The following is a 23,972-nucleotide window of genomic DNA, read 5'->3' as shown; positions in this document are numbered from 1 at the left end:
ATAAACACAATCCTCAAATTTTAGTCTCAACATTTTCCATTAGGACAGACCACTGTGAAAGGCTAAAGAAAACATGGAATCAGTCATCTTCCATGATTTAACAAAACATCTAAAATGTAAGACATTTAAAAAAAAGTTATTTTTCAATATGCTGTGTGAACAGGATCACATAACAAATTTATGGAGGGGTTTTCCTAAATTTGACTGCAAGTGAAATACACTTTAAAAAACCCGCAAGCCTTTTTTTCTGGTGACAAATAGTGAGATTAAAGAAAGTTTCCATACTAAATCCAGTACTAGAAAAACAAGTTTCGCCTGGAGCTCTATTTTTAAGTGACCAAAAAGTAAAATATTTTTTATACATTGAGCCAATTTCTACCGTTTAGAAAAAATTCTAAAAAAATAATAATATGCATTTATTATTTTTTGCAAAGCAAAAAAAGCATTATTTTTTTTAAAGCATTGCAACCATTATCAATGGATCACAGGCGCATCCTGTGGCTCCTGCAGATTCTCCACCCCGTCCCTGTCTGTACCTCAGTATCTATTGGGGTGTCTTGACTGTGCAGGCTATTTTTATAAAAAAGAAAAAGCAGAATAACCCTTTAAATTAGTAATTTCAGTGATGTGTATGTGTCACCCCAGCTGGTCAATACTTACAGCAGTACACATCTTGTAGCCCACTCCAAAATCAAATCTGCATTGTTCATCCATGGAGTAGTTGATTCCTGGAAGTTCTGGTAGTTTTGGCCATTTGTGCTCAAAGGGGTCATCCAGGAGGCAGTCATAGGAACTAGATAATTAGAGGGATAAGGGGTAATGATGTTTATTCCTTCCTTATGTGTTTACGTATATGTATTATATATATACCTAAGAAATTGTCAGCATTACCAAAGCAATGAATACAAACACAGCTCACAAAGATTAGCTTTTTAATCCAAAAACAACCAAACAACAAAGGAGCTTTAACTGAAAGGGACAGCATGTTTATCCCAGACGTGCTTGGGGTTATTTGGAGAGATGTTCTGCAATGTCACATATGTGAGCATTTGGCAAAACAAAAAAACAAAGAGCAACGCCTAATTATATGACATGGTAGAGCTTTCTCTATATACCCCCAAGCTAAGCTAACATTGTGTTTGCAGTTCTGTATGAAACAAACACTTTGCAATTTTAATTAGAAAACAGAACCATTGCTACTGCTAGGAGGAAAACTTTTTATTGTTAAAAGTCTGCATTAAAAAATGAGTCCTATGTATGAGTGTCAGATGACACATCAAGCCCACAGTGTACCATGAAGTGCAAAAACACCCATTGGACATCATGAAGTTGCCGATACCAATGCAAAAAAAAAAAAAAAATATTTTAAAAAGGGATGGGTCATAGGTGGGACTGTTTACATACTTACTTACCGTGTTTCCCCGAAAATAAGACACTGTCTTATATTTTTTTTGCCCCCCCAAAAAACACTAGGTCTTATTTTCAGGGGATGTCTTTTTTTTTTTTTAATGTGCAACAAAATGTACAACAATCCAAAGATATCTGGTATCACCACCTGTCACAGTAACTGGCGCTATAGAGGAAGTATCGGCTAATGCGGCTCTTCTCCCTCCACCGCCACAGCCTTGCTTTTCGACAGCGCCGACTTCCTTTGCCATCAGGGACGATGGTAGCAGCGGTGTAGCAGTGGGGACATCAGACAGTGGACAGCGCGGTAAAGTACGGTACCATTTACCAATACACATTACAGTTCAGTACCATTACATTAAGCCAAAGGTAGTCAAACTCCGGCCCTCCAGCTGTGGTGAAACTATCATTGCCATGGTGCTTCTCTCTCCGGGAGTCATGTCTGTGGCAGTGAGAATCTTGCAATGCCTCATGGGATTTGAAGTTGCACCACTGCTGGAGGGCCGGAGTTTGGCTACCCCTGAATTAAGCAGTGCCTTCAGGGGGACAGCAGTTGGTGAAGTCTGGTACTGGAGTGCTCCCTGTCACTGCGCTGGCCGGAGGGAGTCCCCTGTCACCCCCTTAATACAGTATGTCCCTGCAGGCTGATACCATCTCTCCTGCTCGTCAAGTTCCCCCTCACATGCTACCACCAAACTAGGTCTTATTTTCGGGGTAGGTCTTATATTACAGGAATCTTGAAAAATAGTGCTAGGTCTTACTTTCGGGGGAGGTCTTATTTTCGGGGAAACAGGGTATGTACTTATGACATTCCAATAGCAGACATGTATGTGTGTGTGTGTCTGTGTGTGTGTTTCTCTCTCTCTCTCTCTCATTCTCTCTCCACACACACACAGATTGAAATTGTGTAATTTTAGTGCAGTCCATGTTTAACCTAGTATGGTATGCAGCATTGATGGCATGGCCAAAGATTCACGTACTGTATATATAAGGAAGCAGAAGTCTTCCAGATAGCAATTGTACTCAGAGCACAACCACACTACAAAAGATTGTCTAGACTTCCATTGTGGTTTATGACTCATCTGCTATTAACATGTTTTACATACAGATGTTCAGATTACCCTCTTGGGTCATCTAACGTGTCTGAATCTGCTAAGCAAAATCTAACCAGCCAACACATGCATATTTGTATTAAAGCTGATTGTTGAGTGGACATACACAAGAAATCATTCTATATACACTTCACACATTATTTCAATAACTCACTGTATATATCTGTTAAGTTCTTGCTTGCTGCACCTAGACCAGTGATAGCGATGGAAAGCAGCCTGTACCAGGGGGGCCATGATGCTTCCCATACTGGTTTCATCCGCACAGCGGTTCCCCTGTCCATCGTGCTCCATACCAAGCCTTCAAGAGAAAGAACATAATACAGTCTAGTTAATACAGTCTAGTCTACATTCAGTCATGCTCACAATGAAAATCAAATGATTGCATAACTTCAGTATTTTTAAACTGGATGCACATATATTTATAACACATAAAACTATAGACAGAACATAAGCTACAAACATATCTACACACAACCTGATGGATTGGACTAAAGGTATACATTCTGATCCACACATGTCCACATTCAGCACAGGAGATATATTAAAGACAAATACATTTCTACGATGACTTGAAGCTCAACTCCAGACAATTTTTTTTTTTGGTTTAGCATTTAAAGTGAACTAGGGCCTAACCTTTTTTGCCCATAGTTCTGTTTAGGGTCACAGGAGGACATATACTAATGTCCTTCGGTGACCCAAAACTCAGATATTGCCTGCTATATGCTGAGAGCGAAGAGCCTCGCCACAGCTGGGACGGATTCCGACAATGTTGTCGAGATCCACCCCACTGGCTGGCTAACTAACAGCTCGGGCCCCCCAACACAAATGGCTTTAAAAAGCCATTTGCAAACAAACAGATCACCTAGAAAAAAAAATACCTCAGCCCTAGGTTCCAATGTTTGCAGACACAGGTGATATCACAAGGCCTCACTGCTGCCTCCTGGAATAGCTGGGTTCTCAAAATCACATGAGAATGCACTCCTGCAATGGGCTGGACTATATTCTCATTGGAGTTTTGAGCTTCCTGCTCTGCAGGAAGGCTTTTGGACTCCACCCATGCCTCCTGGAAGTGTCAGAGGTGGGGCTGAGGTATCTGTATGCTTACAAATAGCTTTTTATAGGAAGCTTGCAAAAAAAGCAAGGTCCACTTTTTGATATTTTTCACTTGTGCCTTACCAGGGAAATGAGGCAAAGCATTACTTGTTCCATGAACAGCTGGCCCTATTTCTCTTAGACATCTGACTTCTATAATGCACATTTTTTCTTTTTCATATGTTTGTTTTATTGAGGTCTTAGATCATTAAACAGGGAACAGACTGTGTGTAACAAACTCTGTAAAGTGGCTTACAAAAGTACTGGATACAAGCAAATAATTGGACGTACATCTTTATATCTGGGCAATAAAGATCTTGGTTTTGCTATGAATTGACAACACTTCTAAATCTATAGAATAAGGTTGATATTCACAATTTTCTCTTGCTTACACAATCTAGTTAATGTTAATAGCAAAGTACGCCTGAATGTAGTGACTATAACACGTATAGACTTTTCACTTGTACAGTGCAGAGAATTGTAAATCTAGCTTTTAAAACATTGCTGGTTTCACTAACAGCCTTATTTTAGTATGTTTGGACCATTTCCTTTTCATACACTTTTTTATGTATTTTGGAAGTCTCAGGTATTCAAACTGAGAACACACTGTAAATAACACATTTTGCAAACTGTAAATGTACTGGCTAAAGTACGGGAATGCTAGGTCGTTTACAGTTAGATTATATACATATAGTAGGTCACTGTGGACTGCTAAATTTGTACTTAACATGTACTTCCAATCAAAACATTTTTTGTTTTGGGAAGAGTATAGCCCCTTACAATGTTGGTCAATGTGAAAAGGGCCACTATACAGGTGAAACTCGAATAATTAGAATATCGTGCAAAAGTAATTGCAGTAATTGCTGCAAAAGGGGCCCAAACCAAGTACTGAGTACATATGCATGCTTGTACTTTTCAGAGGTCCGATATTGTTCTATGTACAATCCTTGTTTTATTGATTGCATGTAATAATCTACTTTTTTGAGGTTGTGGATTTGGGGTTCTTGGGGTTTTCATGAGCTGTAAGCCATAATCATCACAATTATGACAAATCACGGCTTGAATTATCTTGCTTTGCATGTAATGAGTCTATCTCATATATTAGTTTCACCTTTTAAGTTGCATTAGTGAAATAAATGAACTTTGCACAATATTCTAATTATTCGAGTTTCACCTGTATACTGGAGATCAGTGGAAAAGTTCCTCCTTGTATTGATGCTCATTATAGTGCCCATATAGCTTGAGAAGCCAGTTATTGGATAACAGGGCCTATATAGTAAAGTAAAGTGACCTTATGTTCACTACAATCATTTAAACATGGGCAGAGTCATTATAAATAGAAATTTATATAAAAATAGGGCCCTTGTATATGTGCCTTAACTTTAACAATGTAGTACACATGCTTTTTTTCAGGTGCCTTCGGTTCTACTGTATATGGGGTTGGTTTACTAAAGGCAGTTATGATGTTCACTTTGCAAGGGAATTTGCACTTTGCAGGGAAAGTTTCAAGTTTAGTGAACAAGGTGTAGCTTTGAAGACTTCCATTTCCCAATCATCTGCAAGCAAAAATACTTTTTTTTTAAAATTTTTACTTTCCTTGCACATTATTAGGTATTCTTTGCAAAGTGAAATTTTACCACATTCACCAAGCTAAAGGAAACTACCCCTGCAAAGTGGAAATTTCCATGCAAAGTGAACAGCCTATGTGCTTTTAGTAAATCAATCCCTGTGTGCATTGCGTATACTGTGCATAGTGTGTATGTACTGTGCAATGCTGTTCTTTCCCTTTCCTTGAATTCATCTCTGGTGTTTGGAAGATGCCAGTAGTCCTTTCTTCTACTACTAAGTTTAAAGGTTTGATTCACATTTCTGTTTGACCTCAGCAGGTTTAATGACAAAAGCATGAGAGCCTCAATATTTGCTAATACACACAAGGATGATTATTTAAAAAACAAATAAATAAATAAAATACCACAGCGGAGACCATCCCTAATAATACCCTCTCTAATGTAGCAGATGCTGTCAATCAGCATGGGTGTTTGCTCAATTATACAATCTCATGTGGTTAAGAGTGAGTGAATTCTGAATCACATCGTATACAACATAAAAAAAAATGTGCTTACTAAAACGCTAAACAATCCAACTCTCAAAATATGTACCTCATCGTATGCTCCAGGTGGCCAGAGCAATGATGTTCATATGAAGTCATCATGAGCTCTTTGATCTCCAGATGTGAAGATGCAACAGATAACCAATCATTTGTAAACCATTTTTTAAAATCTTAACCAATTCTGTCACTGTGTATAGTGCTTTACTATCTAAGGGTGTCAATAGACATAGGAGGATTCTCAAACGTTCTTCTAGCATGCACTCAAACACAAATGCTTGCCTCAATTTGTAATTATTTTTTATGTCAATGGATTTGGATGGTGGAGTAGTGCTGGCAGAAGCTGACATCTCAGATTGCAGACTGTTATGGAGCTATATATGGGATCAGCTTTAACTTGGATTTATTAAACAAACTCAAAAGTTAAAAAAAAACCACTTACACGTGACCTGTTTCATGGGCAACCACAAATGCAGAAGAAAATCCATCTTCATGATTCAGAGTACAACTACGTAGGGGGTGGCACATTCCCGTCACAGGAGCATAACCTGACAGAAAGAAAATAAGGGACAAAAGTTAACCAAATGTTTTTTTAGTTTGTGGTAGACTGACATTGTAATCCCTACCAGTGCTCTCATACACTAAAACTACTGTAACAAGATCTAATTAAAGCATTATGTGAATGCAAAGAAATGCAGGTAAAGCATCTTCACTTGGCTGTTTTGCCTTTTTGTTAAAAAGCAAAACAACATCCTTACAGTAAGGCCAAAGAAGATACTTATATACGATGGTATCCTTTCAAAGGCAACTAAACGAAGTTTATTAGCTCCTACAGTATACTTAGGAGCTAATAAAGTATAATAAAGCTAATAAATATACGTAGGAGCTAATAAAGTAAAACAGTATAGTATAAATGGCCAATATATTGACCTCTTGCACAAGCCTGCTTTTTACTGATTAAAGAAAGAAGTGATGTTGTACAGATCATAGAGTTGTTCAGTTAGTACCAAAGCCCTATACAAGGAATATCATTACATTAAAATGTTCATAGGTAAATAAAAAAATGTTTTTCATAGAGATCTGTAGGTTTCTTTCTCACACTTAAACAGGCAATAATGTGAATGCAAGGTGACACAAAAATACCACTTACATGTAACTAGTTTTAAATGCAGACTGGAGTTTAAAACAAAAGAGGATGAAGTCTAGGGAGGCCAATTTCTAGGAGAGTGGCATACTGTCCCTCATCAATTCTTTTTAAATGTTCTGCTCAAAATTACCTTAAACCAGTTCCTGAAGATCCCAGATTCCGGGATCTCCAGGACCCAGTCACAAATGCATTCAAGTACCTTAACTATTAACAAAAATGTATCTTATTTGTGTATCACTCGGCTGTAGATCCTCAAATCATCTCTGAATTGGTGCTGACACAGTCCTTTCTTCTGGAGGGTGGCTTCTTTTGTTCCCCGTGGTCCCTGTATGTGTTATTAGGTGTCCACCCTATTAGAACCCTTATTCAAGGGTAAAATGTCAGATCTACTGCCACCAGAGGAAGAACAAAATGTAGCACTCTGAGGAGGTGTTGTGTAAGAACCTCTTTTGATGCATTTTCTGATGGTGGCAGGACCCCTCTGATGGCCAGCATGCCTCCGAATCTCTTATCCTAGACAGGATTATCTGTAAACCACAGCAGTCAGCAGCACTCACAGGCAGCTCTTGAACCACATGATTGCTGAATAAATGGGAATAGGAGGAGGCAGGTCAGAGTGCAGTGGAGAGGATGAGGAAATGGGGCAGGCTTCATGTTATTATTTATTTATTTTATTATAGTCAGGGCACTAGAGTTATAGCTGCAGGGGGAAACCCTACGGCCATAGGATTCCTCCCCTTTCACAATGCAGGGGAAGGGCAGACATCAGCAAATAGAAGGTGGAAATTCTATGGCCGTGAGGAAGGGCAGGCAGCAGTAAAAAGTTCAGTATACTTTTTAATGCTGCCTTTTTCCCTACGTTATGTTATGAAACATTTGTTATTACCCAATTTTGTGGTAAAATATAAAAGACATGGTCACGTTGGGTAAATAGACAACACACATGTCAAGACTTAAAATTGCGTGCATTTTCCCACATTCGTGGTGATATGTAACATGTGTGACGCAATGGGCGCAATCATCGCCTTCGCATGTAGGTGCACCCGACTGATGTTTGTGTTTGTATTAGGGAGTGGGGGACTTGAAACATTTTTTTGTGTGTTTTTAATTTTTTTTATATGTGACTTTAATTTTTTTTAAACTTCTTTTTTGTTACCCTTAACTTTATTGCTATCACATAGGGGGCTGCCCTCTTTATTACAGACATCCTCCTCTTTAGGTCCTCTAGGTCCTCTTTATTGCAGACATCAGGTGTCTTTAAGACTCCTAATGTCATCTAGGGACCTCCAAAGAAGCTGATCCAAACAGCTTCTCTCCGGCTTCTGTAGCTGGGAAATGACAGCTGAATGCGGAAATTATGTAATCCACATCACTTCCACATTCAGACACTGGAGGGGAGATCAGAGGGAGTGTGCTGATCTCCCTCCAAACTCCAGTCACTGAGCCGCATGGGGCACAGTGGAGCCTGCGACTGGCGTCGGCGGAGGGGGCGCACCTTTGCAGACATCATACAAGCGATCAGGTGGGTCTATAGCCGCCCGAAACCTTGTATGCAAACAAGCATCACCAGCTGTATTAAATACAGTTGGTTTCCCACTCGAGCAAGCGCAGGCACAAGGAAATTTAAAAACGTCCACCTGCATCCAGGAAGCCACAGTCCGACCGTTTAATTACAATGGCTGGACGTCAGGTGGTTAAAACGAAAGTGGAGATTTCCTTTAACATGATATTATCACTTGTAAAGCCTATTTTTATTGTAATTAGACACTTTGTGTTATGGGGTGACAACACTCTGCCCCTGTCTTACATAAGATTGTAAATCACCCCATCACATGCTCTCCCAAAGGACACTGTAAGCTTCAGTGCTGATGCATATTGCATATAGGCATGTTGCACTGTTTTCATCATAAAAAAGCTTGGTTAAAAAAAACTACTGCAGCCAGAAACAATTAGGAAATATGTAATGTGGAAAAAAATCAGACTGGTCTCACAAGTAGTGCATGTGGCAAGGGACAGGCTGTAAAAAGGCAGCATGTCATCAGCAGCATTACCATGTAACAAATTATGAACATAGATAACAACTCTCCCTCCCACACACCCCAATTCTCCAAGATACACAGCCTTTTGCTACCTACAGTACATTCAGTAAGGGTTTACATCTACTTTAAGAGACCCGCCGATGCCTACAAGCCCTACAGTAATCTCTCCCTGTGCACTTTATCATTACCAGCAGCGCTTCCTATGTCTTTCCTATCACAGCTAAAGCGCAGTCAATATGGCTGCTAGGAACCCTTCCTTTTTTAGTGAGAGAATTGGCTTATTCAAAAGCCCCCTTATTGGCCCTTCTAAGCCAGCTGACCTAAGTTCAATGGACAGGCAATGAATCATGGCTACTGTGACGGACTGCACCGTCACTGTGCTAGTTGGAGGGGGCTGCAGACTGGCCTCTTACCCACCGATTATGGCCCAGCAAGAGAACAGGATCCTCACCTGTTATCTGATGCTCACCCTATTGTACTGTGTGACTGTGTATGTAAATGTCTGATTCACTGTGTAAGCTGTTATCTGTGTTTGTCATGAGGAGGAGGGGAGGGGTTGTATCCCTCCCAGTGTCTCTAAAGTGAATGTCCTTTGTTTAATAAAGGAGTTGCTTTTCTATGTTGAACCTTCAACATGAGTTTTGCTGCGTGATTGGGGGTTAGGGGCTGGTTACTGCGAATCTGCTGGCTGAGAGTGGGGTTTGGTGGGCAGGAGATGCTCTTTGGCGGAGGTACCCAGTCGGGGTACCTGGGGTCCGTCACAGTTACAATTCCCGCATTAGTTTGATGGTTTATCTTAAACCAATGGTAGACCCAAACTCAAACCTCATTCATGAGACATCAGCAATTTAACGCTCTAACACGCTCTAGATAAATGTAGTTGTTGTACTTTGTGGCTTACCTAAAGGGCTATGATATTGTAGTGGTTATTTTATTTGAATCCTTGCTTAGCTTTAACTGTAACACTGCCCTAAATAACTGGTATGAAATAGCAACAGGTCTAATAACCTTTACTTAACTTTCAATATTTTATTTGGTGCACACATCAATGTGTTATTATTAAAAGACATAGATGTGCTTTAAGAAGTCCCTTACGTGTATTTGTTAAGCATGAAATGGCTGGTGTAGAAATATACTCTTTTGTCCACTCTTTCCTATATAAGGACACATCACAACCTTTGTAGGAGGTATATTTACAAAAGATTTAGTAACAGCATGGATTTCATTCTGTTTGCAAAACACAGCCACCTAATTGATATTACTTTTATTGCTCCATTTGCACAAACCAACTGTTACTTGCAGTGATTTTCCATAGAAATAACTGCAGATTAAAACCATTAACATGGGAGAATAAAAGACATGCTTTACAGTTGAGTAACCTAGAACAGAAGATATTCACTTACTCTGCAGCTGTGAACATGACATCAAATACAGGGAAGTGCAATAATATAACATTCTCCACTGGTAACACAGTTGGCTAGGTTCCAGGACATCATAAGCTTCCTTACCAGTTACATCATCGAAGCCTTACATGGCAAGAATACACTAATATGTCACATAACAAAACTCTTGGCAAATTGACAGAAATAAGTTGCTAATTGTGGCTGAGTCTGATCATCAGCTGGGCTCTGGGACTGTATTAAACTGAATCCAAAAAGTTAATTACCTTAATAAACAAAAGTTTGGTTTATGGTTTAAGCCTGTTTATCTATTCAAACTTATTAGCTCAACTTCCAATTAAAATATAACATATAGCACATGAAAAAATACAGGCCCTTACCTACACAACCAGTATAAATTGCTGTTATTATTTGTGGGCAACTATTACCTAAATCCAGCTTGTTATGTGCATTCTAGAGGAGTTATAGCCACATCGCGTACATTTTTCATGTCTATGGGAGGGCTACAACCCTGCCAGCTGGCCAGTGGGGAAGACAGTTGATTAGACAAGTTAAAAGTTCTTTCCGAGTTGCTTTGTTCCTCCTTGATAAGCTGTCCCCAGTCTCCTGCATACAGTACCCACTTTACCCTCTTCTTTCACTTAAATTGGTAAGGTTGAGAAAGCTCAAGGAGAGCTTTTCTGATAACATGCACTAAGGTAAATTGCGATGTCTGTACTTCCCCTCTATGCTCTGTCACCAGAGCTTCCATCTTCTCTTTATAATCTTAGGTATTCTTCTGGGGTCCGAGTCTTTTGCCATCTAAACTGGCCAAGCTGGAATAACATTACTTCAACCCGCCAAAAATACATACCAACATGATGAAAAAATTTTGATGGACCGGAGAGAAGTGTTTATGTCTAATTAGATATATAGGGGTTGATTTACTAAAGGCAGATAGGCTGTTCACTTTGCAAGGGAATTTTTCCTTAGCTTAATGAATGAGGTTAAGCTTCGCTGACTTCTACCGTCTGATCATGTGCAAGTAAAAACACATTCTTTTTACTTTCCCTGCACATGCTTGGGTATTCTTTGCAAAGTGAATGTTTACCATATTCACTAAGCTAAGGGAAAATTCCTTTGCAAAGGAAACAGCCTATTTGCCCTTAGTAAATCAAGCCTGTAGAGACTCTTCTGTCATAAAAAAGTCTACCTAATTTTTTTTCCAAATCAGACTTTAGATACACATTAAGTCTAATCATATATATGCTGGTCTTTCAGTAGACATGGATATATTATAAGCTGACTCCAGTTATGTATCTTTTGCTGAAAGTATCATACAAAAGTTTTGTAATAAACCTTTAGATTGTAAGCCCTCACTGGAAGGGCCCTCCTTACCATCTTGTCTTGAATTGTATTGTAATTGTAATGTCTTCCTTACATTGTAAAGCGCTGCGCAAACTGTTGGCGCTAAAAATCCTCTATAATTATCATAATAATAAACACATGGGACTTTCATCATATGCATTTACTGTAATCATTCATTTGTTACATACCACTTATCTCACCAGATAGTTAATAGCGATGCTCAGACTCCAGAACTAGCGAATATGGCATAATGAATGATCAGTCTAACAATACCAATGGTGGGATTTCAGAGAAAGACATTCCAGGGTGACTACACAGCAGTGGAACTTAGAAGTGGGGCTTCAGGGATAGGTATGCATTTTAAAAACAAAGTTCCCTGATCAGCTTCCCAACCAATCAGGCCAGGAAGCCGCCTCCAAGCTCCCTTGTCACCAGGTGACGAGAAAGCATGGAGCCGGCTTTCTGGCTAATTAGAAAGTCTGGGGGCGGGTAATGACTCGCCGCCCGGCTTCCTGATACCGGAAGTTCCGGTATCGTGATAAGTATTGGGAACATTTGATACTAGTAACGGTATCGGTACATCCCTAGTTTGAATCATCTAAGACTTTTAGCCTTTTTCTGGACTACAAATGTGTTTTTTTAAACATTATGACCAATGGCCATAAATGCCTAATTGTTGATGATCGTAGATAAAAGGCACATTTGAAAACTCCAAATGAGCCCAGAATCTTCCAAACTTCTGTTTTTCATAGAGGTTATTTCATTTTCAGTATACAGATTGAGTATATAATTTCAGAACATTAGAAGTCAAGTTTACATCAGCTTATAGTAAACTAAACCTACTAACCTTTCCTACCATGAAAATATCCCTATAATTGTACTAACCACATACACTCTACAGGTCAGCCAAATGTCTAGAACAAGGGTACTTTTTTATGATTTGTTTTGGCGAAAAGAAGTGCTCTAATGACAGAGACAAAAAAGGATTTGAGAGAAGCAAGATTTAAAATAAAACCACATTCTGCATAAATATACAGAGCCAATGTGTAGAACAACAAAAACATGAAATAACACATCAATTGGACTTAACTATTCAAACTGTTAACACCAACAACCTAAAAAATGTCCACTCACTTGCAAAATATTTTTTTTTTTATATAATAAGATTTTATTTGGTTTCAGATATAATATAAGAACATTGATATAAAAAAGCCTTATTTCATATATTTTATGAATGGGACGCGGCTTATTGATATGCAAATTACCGCGGCCCATTCATATGTTAATATCTCGCTCGGTACCGGGACAGTGCAGGCTGCATGAACAGCACCAGCAAGCTCCGGAAAGAGCACAGAGTAGAGAGGGCTGGGGGAGGAGGTGTTTCTCTGGCCTCCACCACCAGCGCCCTCTAGTGTCTACTGTGTGGTAGTGCCGGCTCTGCTCGCTACCACACAGTAGACACTGCTCTGCACAGAGTCGGCATAGCGAACCGGCCCTGGCTGCTCTGCGGGCCACATTACAAGGTCCGGTTCTTATGAAAAAAAGCAGTCGTTATTTCAATAGGTGAAGTTTGAAAAAGATATAAAAAAACGAGGAAGTATATCCATTTTATAGAGTGCTACTCTACCTAGCCAGGAATGTTTATAATGTGTCCACTTCTTCATTTGTGCAATTGAAGATTGTAAAAGAGGTACATAATTAAGATCATAGAGCTCTGTTAAATCTTTAGAGAGAAATATCCCCAGATATTTTATAGCAGCGGACTGCCATTTAAATGGGAAGTTGGTTTCCAAATGTGAAACTTCCTCACTAGACAGTGTCACATTCAGTACCTCTGTCTTTTGATGATTAACTTTGAAATGACTAACCATGCTAAATTTGTGAAATTCTTCAAGCAATGATGGAAATCCTACCCTTGGATTTGATATATACAGTATAATAAGACATAATCCGCATATAGGCCCATTTTATATTGTTAATTTTGGACAGATACCTCTTTAATAGATGTATTTTTCCGAATTGCTTCGGCTAGATGTTCCATGGCTAGAACATATAGCATTGGGGATAGGGGGCATCCCTGCCTAGTGCCATTCCGAATGTTTATCGGAGATGAGAGACAACCATTTACCCTGACTCTTGCAGTAGGTCTTATATATAAGGCCATCATTTTGTCTACTACAGTTCTGGGAATCCCTATCTGTAGCAAGGTATGAGACGGAAAAATCCCAACTTAGGCAGTCAAACGCCTTTTCGGCATCCACCGACAGGATAAATAGAGGGAGTCCATTAACTTTTGTGTATCTCATAAGGCCCCATTCACACCTAGGCGTATTGTCATATGCGCGTCTGTCGCGCGACCGTCACGCGTTTTTTTTACCGCGATTCGCGGTAAAAAAGTTGCGCGACCGTCGCGCGATTCCAAAGGCTACTTGGCAGTATCCAAATGGAAAACGCCCTACAAAACGGACCAATACGCAGCAAAAACGCTCCGGGACCTTTTCATGCGTGGGCCGTTTTGTAGTGTGTTCGGGACGGGCGGAAATACGTACAGGTGGGAACGATACCATTGACTACAATGCTATTTATTTTTTTGACCGTTTTGTAGAGCGTTCATCGAGCGTAGGACGCGCTACAAAACGGTCAGGTGTGAATGGGGCCTAAGGGTCAGCGTCTTAATAGTATTGTCCCTGGCTTCCCTGCCCTGGACAGATCCTACTTGGTCCCTGTGTATTATTGTATATATATATATATATCCTTCAATATTGGGACTAGTTCCTCCTTAAATTTTTTATAAAACATACCTGTATATCCATCTGGACCCGGGCTTTTTCCCTTGTGGAGGGCTTCAAATTATTGTATTAATTTCTTCCACCGTAATTGGTAGTTCTAATGTCTCTGCCTCCTCCTCCGAGATCCTCGGTACAGGAGTGTCCTCAATATATGTTGCTGCCCCCGATACTGTCTCAAATTCCCCTGGTGATACCTCTTTTTCTAGATTATAAAGTTTAGAATAAACTCCTGAGCTATATGGTCAGTACGATGGACTATACGTTCTCCTTTCCCTTGGATTTTTGAAACGAAAGTACGTGTGATCTGTCCCTTTATTGATCTAGCTAATAATCTACCCCCTTTATCTCCCTGTTCATAGAATGTTCGTTGGATAGCCTCCCTATACTTTAAATATTTCTGATCTAATATGGACTGAAGCTCTAAGCTTTTCTGTTCCAGGGCATAAAATATGTCTATCGACGTATCCATTTTATGCTTACTTTCTAAGTCTGATCCAGGGCAAAATATATTCGGAACATGTATATTTGACCTACAATATGCATATGTAGATTCATACATAAACTCTCTGCATCTCATGTATGAAAAAGGTATATAATGGCCATATACTGTAGTTGTTCTACACAACCATTTTAGAAGACTACAACATATCCTCCCTTTTAGATTGTAAGCCCTCACGGGCAGGGCCCTCCTTACCATCTTGTCTTAAATTGTATTGTGACTGTAATGTCTTCCTTAAATTGTAAAGCGCTGTGCAAACTATTGGCGCTATATAAATCCTGTATAATAATAATACCCATACTCATCTAGGCCACCAATGTTTGGCAACTACAACAAACATCCTTGTGCATAATCTTTTTGTATCCAGTGTTTCTCTGCTATGATTTTTTCTATCAGGACATACACAATTATCCTGAGGATCAGGAACAGACATATGATTTGTGCACACTCTGCAGTTGTACAATGGTTCTCTGGGAATTAGATTACTTATACAAGTATGTAGGCAGAGCAGTTGCGTGGACCTCCTTCTATTGTCACTGTGGCATCATTCATGATGTTCTAACCATGCTCCTTTTTGTAATATCCATGCATTGTCAGGCAGCAGACACCTCCCTCACACGTTGCCTGACTGAAAAAAAAGGTGTTTTCTGTCTAATCCCAGTTGCATATTATAAACAAAGAGAGAGTTTAGGGTATCACAAAATCTATTGTTAATTTATAACTATTTATCTATTTATATAAAGTGAACAAGTGTTTGTACTTGCAAGCAGTTGAATTGTATGTCCCAAAAAAAAAAATTCTGGCCCTTTGGCCAGAAATTATTTTTTGGGACATAGATATAATTTCTGGCCCTTATTAAATAGTTAGTCAGGTTGAAAACACGAGTCCATCTAGTTATATCCATGGAGTAATCTGCCAAGGATCTGTGTGAAAACTGTGTGGCAAGTAATTGGCTTAGCCTGGTACACTGTTTGTATTTTTCTAGTGATTTAATTAATCTCAGTATGAAGCAGGATAATATCATAGGGTAGCGTTGAGGAAACAGGTTTTGTTTGCAAGATATGTTCTTGGATTTTGCTGCAAGGCTAAGTTTGTACAGCACAGCCAATTTACACAAGGTACAACTGTCATAAAATAGTGCTCAGATATTTTAACAGTTCAACAAATCACAAAAGAGGCACAAAAACATGTCTGGCATCATTTGTATCTAAAAGTTAATTTATGGCTTACATTTTTGTAGTGTTGGATATAGCAGGAAGCATAAAAGCCAATGTCAGGTTTTTTTTTTTTGGTGTGTGTGTCTCTTCACTTTCTGTCCTGGAGATGCAACAGGGTGTGAGGGGAAAGTGAGAGGAATTCCCTTCTTAGACAACCGTCACTCAAACAAGTGTCCCCATCTGGAGATTTACCCTCAACTTTAATTATTATTATACAGGATTTATATAGCGCCAACAGTTTGCGCAGCACTGTACAATATAAGGTAGACATTACAATCACAATACAATTCAAGAAAAGAGGGTGAGGAGGGCCCTGTCCCTGAGGGCGTATAATCTAAAACCAAGGACAGTGCTAAAATTTGGGATTTGCATTACTTTCCCACTGCCGGTGGTCACAATGACAGATGGAGAGTAAATCCATCCATCGGGCACACAAACACCAATTAAAACTTGACTGGTGCTACTCTATACAAAACTAGAAAAAGTTTTGGTTATACATAAACTTTTAGAAAGCAGTGTTCAATCATCTAAAAGGTCCTACCCTGCATATAGTCACTCCATTTTCTCCTTAGAGAAATTAGCTTAAGGAGTCTAAAGATGGCTGTTATATCCTACAGAAATCCTTACCGTCATTATCATCATGCAACTTCAGCAAGATTAGACAATGATCAAGTAATTTCTATGAGCAAGTCTGAAGGAAATATATGAATATGTTTTCTATTGCAAACATTTGACACATCACGTGCCAGATTTTCAGACTTGACTGATATTGACCACAAAATTAATTAAAGGGGACTGATATACAAAAATGTTCCAGGTAAAACTTTTAAACATTTGGACACACGCTGTGCCCTACTAAAAGTAAGACAATTATTTGAGTTTTAGGCTCTACCCTGTAAAATTGAAAGCCATTCAGTAGAACTGAAACGCTATAAAGCAGCTCTGCAAGTGACATCTCTTTCAATAGCCAGAATAAACCATGACCTATGGCCCAGTATGTCATTTATGGAATGCGGGAATATAAAATCACAGTAGCTCACAGGTCAAAGTTTAAACAAACCACCGCAGTGAATTGGGGAAATGCTTACAATAATAAATTGTCACTGAGAAGAAGTTGTGTCATGTTTATGTCTCTTTACTTTTATCACTTTAAGTCCAGGGTTAGAAAATTTAGTTTTGCTGCTTTGTCTGTACACACTTGACTGTACACACTGTTGTTCTTCTCCATTTGTTGGTTTATTTACATTCTGTGTAATTAGAAGGCCAATATTTTGTTTTTGTTATTTTCTACAATATGCATTTTAATACTGTAATGGGTGTTGTAACCTTAGAGCAAACCTGTGCTTTTCCCATGGTGGGCAAAACAACAGATTTACTTTATTGCCCCTCTACTCAGCATACTCACTTTGCCTTCACTCTACCACCAGTCAACAGGGCCACAAACTAATAAAAATGTAAAAGCAGAAGTCTATCTAAAAGTGAAATAAGAAACGTTTTGGCTAGAGTTTGGCTATTAACACTTGAACACCAACAATATGGGAATAGCTGTGACAGTAATGAGGTCTGGCCATCACAAAACTAGTCAGGAAACCCTGTTGCACCCTCATTCTGTTGACATTTGCTACTCTCTCTTTTGCAAAGAGTCTTTAAAAGGTCTACAATTCTACTGTAATTGTCATTACACAGGGTAAACAATAACATTCATTAGGAGAACACCGGTAACCAGAGATCTATCGTGCATCCCATAACAATATGTTTATGCAGGCCTGCTTTTTTTAAACTATCCCAATGACACATAGTGAAAGCATTTAGTGAGGTCTGACAGGCAAAACACTAATAGTTAATCAATTAACAGATCAAATAGGGGTCATACAACTATTAAGTAAAATCCACACAGAGAGTCTGAATACATATAACCTGTAAAATAACCCTATTAACAAAACTAGTTCCCAAAATGCACACACTATTCATAACTTTTGACATGGGGGCCCTACAATAAAAACAAATATATAACTTAATTTATCCTGAAACACTGGTCACACACATACCAGGTATACCTATCTTATGAGGTACAGAGGGCCAAAGGCATACATTACCCCTTCTGAGGAAGCTATATGGTAGATGTGAAGTTTGGTGTGTTTAAAACCACAATTTGGTACAATTATCTATGGGTTATCAGATATCAGTAGCATGTGGTAAAATTTAAATATGATGGCATCTAGAAAACTGATATTGTGGGAGGGCGTTTTGAAATATTATACACTTCAGCCCTCCAGTCACACACTCCTGGGCCTTTTTTATTGGGCAGTGATGTCCACAAAGGCAGCTGAAGCCCTCGTTTACGATCAAGGAAAGAACATTTTCCAGGAGACTTGTTATTAGAGAGCAAATATCGTATCCAGTTTATGATTTATTGATTAGACTCTGTTGGAACCCAAAAGAACCCAGGACTTGTGCTAAGTAACTTTATTCTTATTTTCTTTTTGTTTTGCTGTTGTAGTATTGGTTTTTTCTGTATATTTTTCTGAGCCATTGTACTTGCTCTTTAAACAATATTTTAAAATTGTTAAAGTAGTATTAAAGGCTGATCGTTTTTTATCTTAATGCATTCTCTGCATTAAGGTAAAAAAACCGCTCAGTACCCTTTTGTGTTTCCTGTCCCCCCAACACTTACATGTCAGTGATGTCACCGTTGCCAGTCTCCGAAGCGATCCTCCCATTCTCTGAACTTCCTGGTTGCGGGGGGAGAATACTGAAGGCAGAGGAGCCATAGGCTCCTTCTGCCATCACTGACCCTTTAGGGAGGAGAGGAGGAGCGTGGCCTGGCGCAGGGCTATGTGTGTCTATGGATGCACACTGCGGGAACTTGCACGCACAGAGCAGCTGCTTAACTGCTGGCGGCACCCGTGCAAGAGGCAGGTAGATGAGTGCTGTGGGGACCACTAGCAAACAAGCAATAGAAGCTTTTTGAAGAAAAAGAACAGACAATTTATAAGAAGATGGGCCTCCTAGATGTAAAAATTAAAAAAAAAAGTTTCAATATAATTTTAAGCTTCATTACTATGCTCAAAATAAGAATTTAAAGAATCCTTGTCCCTGTGAGGAGCACTACCATATTGTAAACCTGTTATATTAACATGAAGTGACCATGTATAATGCACTAACACAGACACACTGGTCAGGGCCGGTGCTAGGTTTCCTGCCCACACAGGCAAGGTGCATTTTTGCGCCCCCCTCCCCAACCCCCTGTAAAAACAGGGCATTTTGACAAGTACAGGTACTTGTCAAAATGCCCTGTTTTTTCCGCCCTCACCCTGCAGCGCCGTAAGGCGGCCGCCTGACTTGCTTTGCGGTAGCGCCGGGCCTGACACTGGTTTGCAGCAACAAAACAATAAAGACTAGCTTGATGTGGCATATTCATTGAAAATCACCTGAGCATATTCACTGGTAATTATGAGTGAATAATAAAAAATGCCGGCTCAATGCATAAACTGAACAAAGGTCTGATAAAATGAGTAAACTTTACCTTTGCTTGTAAATCCTTGTCTAATTGTCTGAAACTGGATTTTTGAATAGCAAAAGTCCCTCTTTTGGCCAAACTGTTTTCTGTAGTAGGTTATATATATTTCAGTTTTAACAAGACACAAACTGGCTTGACTAAAAGCCTACAAATATCTATCTGCACAAACAGATTAGCAATGGGTTATGGTCTCACTCTTCAACCAGCATGCTGCACATACCTGGCTGACATCATACAAAATACAGTACCTTGCATACCTGCAGGACCAAAATCTTGCCTGGTGAGAAACACAGCATGATCATGGTGCTCAGCATGATCTGGATCTGAACGTTGCTGGGAATGGGCCCAGCGACAAACTTGTTCAAGGCTCCTCGATGGGTTTCCACGTTCTATAAGACTGATGGACTGCAAGGAAAATAAAGCAATCAGAGCACATCAGATAAATTACTGTAATTAATACAAACTGCAAAACTTTGTATATTTAAAAATGTCAATATATGGACACATAATTGTTCAGTTACCGCAAGCCTTGACATAAGAATAAATATTGGGCGATTAACCTGAAGTGCATCTTAATTCAAAGAACCATGAAAAGATGTTCCAACAAGCTCTAGCTAATTAGAATTTGGGGTTTTAGGGTAGCCATAGCCACTTTAACAAGTGTACTTACTTAAAGGACAAGTCTTTTATTAGGAAATAAGAAAAAAAACTGCCCCCTAAGCTAGACCCCCACACACAAACTCTCAGGTGCTTACTGACCTGTTCCTGATGGTTTCCTTTGGTGTTTACTGTTTACCGCCCTCTGCACAAAATCTTCTTCATTGCAGCAGTAACTTTCCAAAGACCTGAATGAGGCCATGCTCCTTGCATTTCTAGTTTAGTAGTATGGCCCCATTCAACTTTATATGCACAGGCTCAGGTACTGCCATAATAGATTTTGTGCAGAAGGCTTTAAAAAACAGAGTAGGCTGCCATTAGGAAAAGGTAAATAAGTACCTGGGTGTGGGGGTTGTCTATGTGGTAAGGAACTGAGGGCTTTTTTTCATAAAGATAGGCTAATCCTTTAGTGCCTTCACACCACCTGCATTGGACTGCATAGGGCTGCATTGCTCATTGCAGGCCCAATGCAATAAAAGGCTGAAATCTATTGCATCCAGTAGGCTCAGTCCACACCAATTCACTGTGTTGGTGTGCATTGGGTGAAAATAGAGCAAGCGCTATCATAATGCAGAACAATATGCTGCAACACACTTTAAGGAAAGAAAAATAATGTATTTTGGCTCATGAACAAACAAGCCTGCACATCAATGCAGCTCTTTACAAAAATGCACATGCCTGCTGAATGTAAAGGAAGCAGTGTGAATCCAGCCCTAAATATTTTATTTACCACAATGCCAAATAAATATTGCTACTAACGGAACATATATAACTTAGGGTAATTATTACCAAATAACATTTAGACTGGATTACCATCAAATAACATATTAGACAAAGTAACAGTTTCTCCTGAGTTTGTCAATGTCTTAATGTTACAATTTAAAACAAAATTCACTATGAGCATGGCCATTTTAAAAGATTGCCTCCAATGCTCAGACATAGAGAGCTTAATTCAGCTCTTTGCTTCAGAATAGAAATTTCAACATTGTTTCAACCAGTATTATGAAACTGGCCTCGTTACACACTCACAGTGTATTGTTTTGTTCTAAGTGTACAACTAGGTAATATGTTGTAATATAAAAAATAAAATACAATAACACAGCAGCAAATGACACAACATACAGAGTAAGTAGAAACATTAAGAAAAGAGGAAAGTCCCCACAACTTTAAAATGTCAAATAACAAAAATATACGTAAGCAGTGCAGCTCAGAGGTTGGGAGTAACCAAAATACTTTAATAAACAGGAGGACATGTTATCTTTAAGTAAGCTTTTTATATACAAAATAAAACAACATCAGTCAAAACCAGGTTTAATGGCTTATGATCATTGTGTGTTGTGTAGAGGCTCTATCTTCTAAAGTACAGTGGTAGGCGCAGGCTAAAATGTTTTATGGTCTACATCACATAAATGAAGCAGACTTTACCAGAGGGAGACAAGATGAGACTGGTACTTAGCAACCCAACACTAAAGGACTAAATGTTTAAACAGAATAACCACTTCAAAATATTTTCACACAGACATGCCACTGCTTTGATCTAGATCCCTTTGATAGTAGAGTGAGCATATTGGAGAAAAAATTATGCTTATTATGAAATTTGTAACTATCTGAAAATAGAAATAAAGTGGAACTCAAGGAATTATCTTTTATGGATACTTACAGAGGGCCCCTGGGAATACTAAAAATCATTTTATTAGTCAGCGCTACATACAGTCAGTGCTGGTCCTTTCTGAGCATGGCTTCTTCTCTGCAGATTGAGCACAGGGAGTCACTCACTGGACACAGTGTCCATTCAGAGAACACCTTGTATTTTTTCAATTAATACAAGGCATTTTCTGATTGGACAAAGTGGAGAGGAGAGCCAGTGTTCTCTGAATGGCGGTGATGTCCAGCATGTGACTCCCTGTGCTCAGTGTGCTGAAGGGATGCTGCTGAAACCGCACTCTGAAAAGACTAGGGGGTCTATTCACTAAGCTTCACTATTGCCCATTGGAATGCATTGCTAGATTCCTATTGTCTATTTCAATTTGCAATAGCCAATAGTAAACTAGCATTGTACCCGCCCTCTGCTGCAGTTCTCCATCAAGTACATCTCCCGAACGTGACCGAGCGGCTCTGTCGAGCCGAACGCATATGCCTCGGCTGGGCGGAGCCGTGTCAGAATAGAAAAAAAAAAGAGAAAGCAGTGTTTCTCTCCAGGGTGGCCGGGAGCGGGAGGCTCCCAGAGCGCCCAGGAGAATTTTTTTTTCTTTTTTTTTTGTAGTGTGGGACCGAGCAGAACAGCCGAGCCGAATGCCGCTCAGCGGCATTTGGCTATTCACTCACTGCTGTTCGGTATCTATAAGAATAGGCCAAACAGCAGTGAGTAGCCTGCCAGAGGTTCGGCTCTGCCGATCCAGATGTTGGATCGGCTGAGTTGAACTCCTTCTGCACTTCGGATCAGCCAAACATGCTGAGCATGTTCGGCCGACCCGAAGCCACGCGAAGCAAGCCGATGTACTGCCTACGGCAGCTTAGTGAATAGACCCTTAGATCAAACTATATGTAGCACTGAGTAATAAAGTAATTTGTATTCCTAGCAGCCCTTTGGATATCAGATATGGATACTTACATTAATCCAAGCTGGACCATGTAAGTATCCATAAAAGTTAATTCCTAGGGTTCAACTTTAACAAAATTATTAAAAAAGAAAACATAAGTGGCTGTGTAGCAAGCCAGATGTCCACCATGACTAGCATCTGACAGTTTTTGAGTAGACAGATCTGCACTGGCTGTTTGGGGCCCATACAGGTTCAATTTCCAATGGCCTCACTCTATATTAAAAATCCCCATTACGTCAATGTAAAAACTCAGAAAAGCACTAGAACAGGAAAAAAGCCTTCAAGGTTTCTTATTTTCGATTTATAATGGTTGAAGTAAACTCAAAACATTAAGATGGATACTGACAAGTAATTATCTTAAACATGTCTGTGGGCTATTTTATGATGTACATCATATTTTATGATGATATCATATCAGAATTTTTACAGCGCAAGTAAGGATTATTTTTTCCACATCAGTTCTCTGAATTTCTTACCTGTCTGTACCCTACCATAATCATTCGGACCAATACTATGTTGATGTGAACCCCCAGAGATTCATCGTGGTAAATTTCATCTACCTGTAACAAAAAATGCATGCATTTCTGAAAAAAGCAATATCATAATATAAGCTGACATAATCAAATACAAAATATAAATTACATTATATTTATTCTTATTGATCATAAATTAATAGTACTTATAGGGAAGTTTTGAAACCAGCTTCTCTGGAAATATATACAAAAATTGGTGAGCATTCTGGTTCAACAAAGGCCGTGTGTTTCCTTTAAACATCCCGAGGGTCGGTCATTCACTTACAGGCCTGCCATACACAACATACACCTAAGAGTCCCTTCCGAAGAAGTTATTTGCATATATTTTATACTTATATAGCTGTAATGCTCATTTCTTTGTAATAATGAGAAAAAAGTAAAAAAATAATGATGATAAATAATACATAAACAGTACATAACTAATAACATAAATAGATTCAATTTAAGTACCTTTAATAAATCTAAGGCCTCTCACAGTGCCCCCAGACTCTTGTAGGGATTCTCAG

General features: G+C 39.2%; 1 protein-coding gene across 1 annotated transcript in view; it reads right to left on the bottom strand.

The window, feature by feature from the left end:
- Nucleotides 1-23,972, bottom strand: part of ADAMTS14 (ADAM metallopeptidase with thrombospondin type 1 motif 14) — a 127,202-nt gene that overhangs the window by 38,891 nt on the left and 64,339 nt on the right. Inside the window, exons 5-9 of the mRNA XM_018564906.1 lie at nucleotides 23,410-23,493; nucleotides 19,925-20,081; nucleotides 6,161-6,266; nucleotides 2,674-2,817; nucleotides 661-793 (exon numbers count right to left, since the gene is read on the bottom strand). Of these exons, the coding sequence (XP_018420408.1) occupies nucleotides 661-793; nucleotides 2,674-2,817; nucleotides 6,161-6,266; nucleotides 19,925-20,081; nucleotides 23,410-23,493 (624 nt within the window). The remainder of the gene's footprint in view (nucleotides 1-660; nucleotides 794-2,673; nucleotides 2,818-6,160; nucleotides 6,267-19,924; nucleotides 20,082-23,409; nucleotides 23,494-23,972) is intronic.

The sequence above is a fragment of the Nanorana parkeri genome, unplaced genomic scaffold (genome assembly GCF_000935625.1).
Source record: "Nanorana parkeri isolate BGI_ZX_2015 unplaced genomic scaffold, ASM93562v1 scaffold793, whole genome shotgun sequence".
Taxonomy (NCBI): domain Eukaryota; kingdom Metazoa; phylum Chordata; class Amphibia; order Anura; family Dicroglossidae; genus Nanorana; species Nanorana parkeri.
Note: the sequence above shows the minus strand (reverse complement) of the source record. Positions and strands in the feature narration are given on the sequence as shown.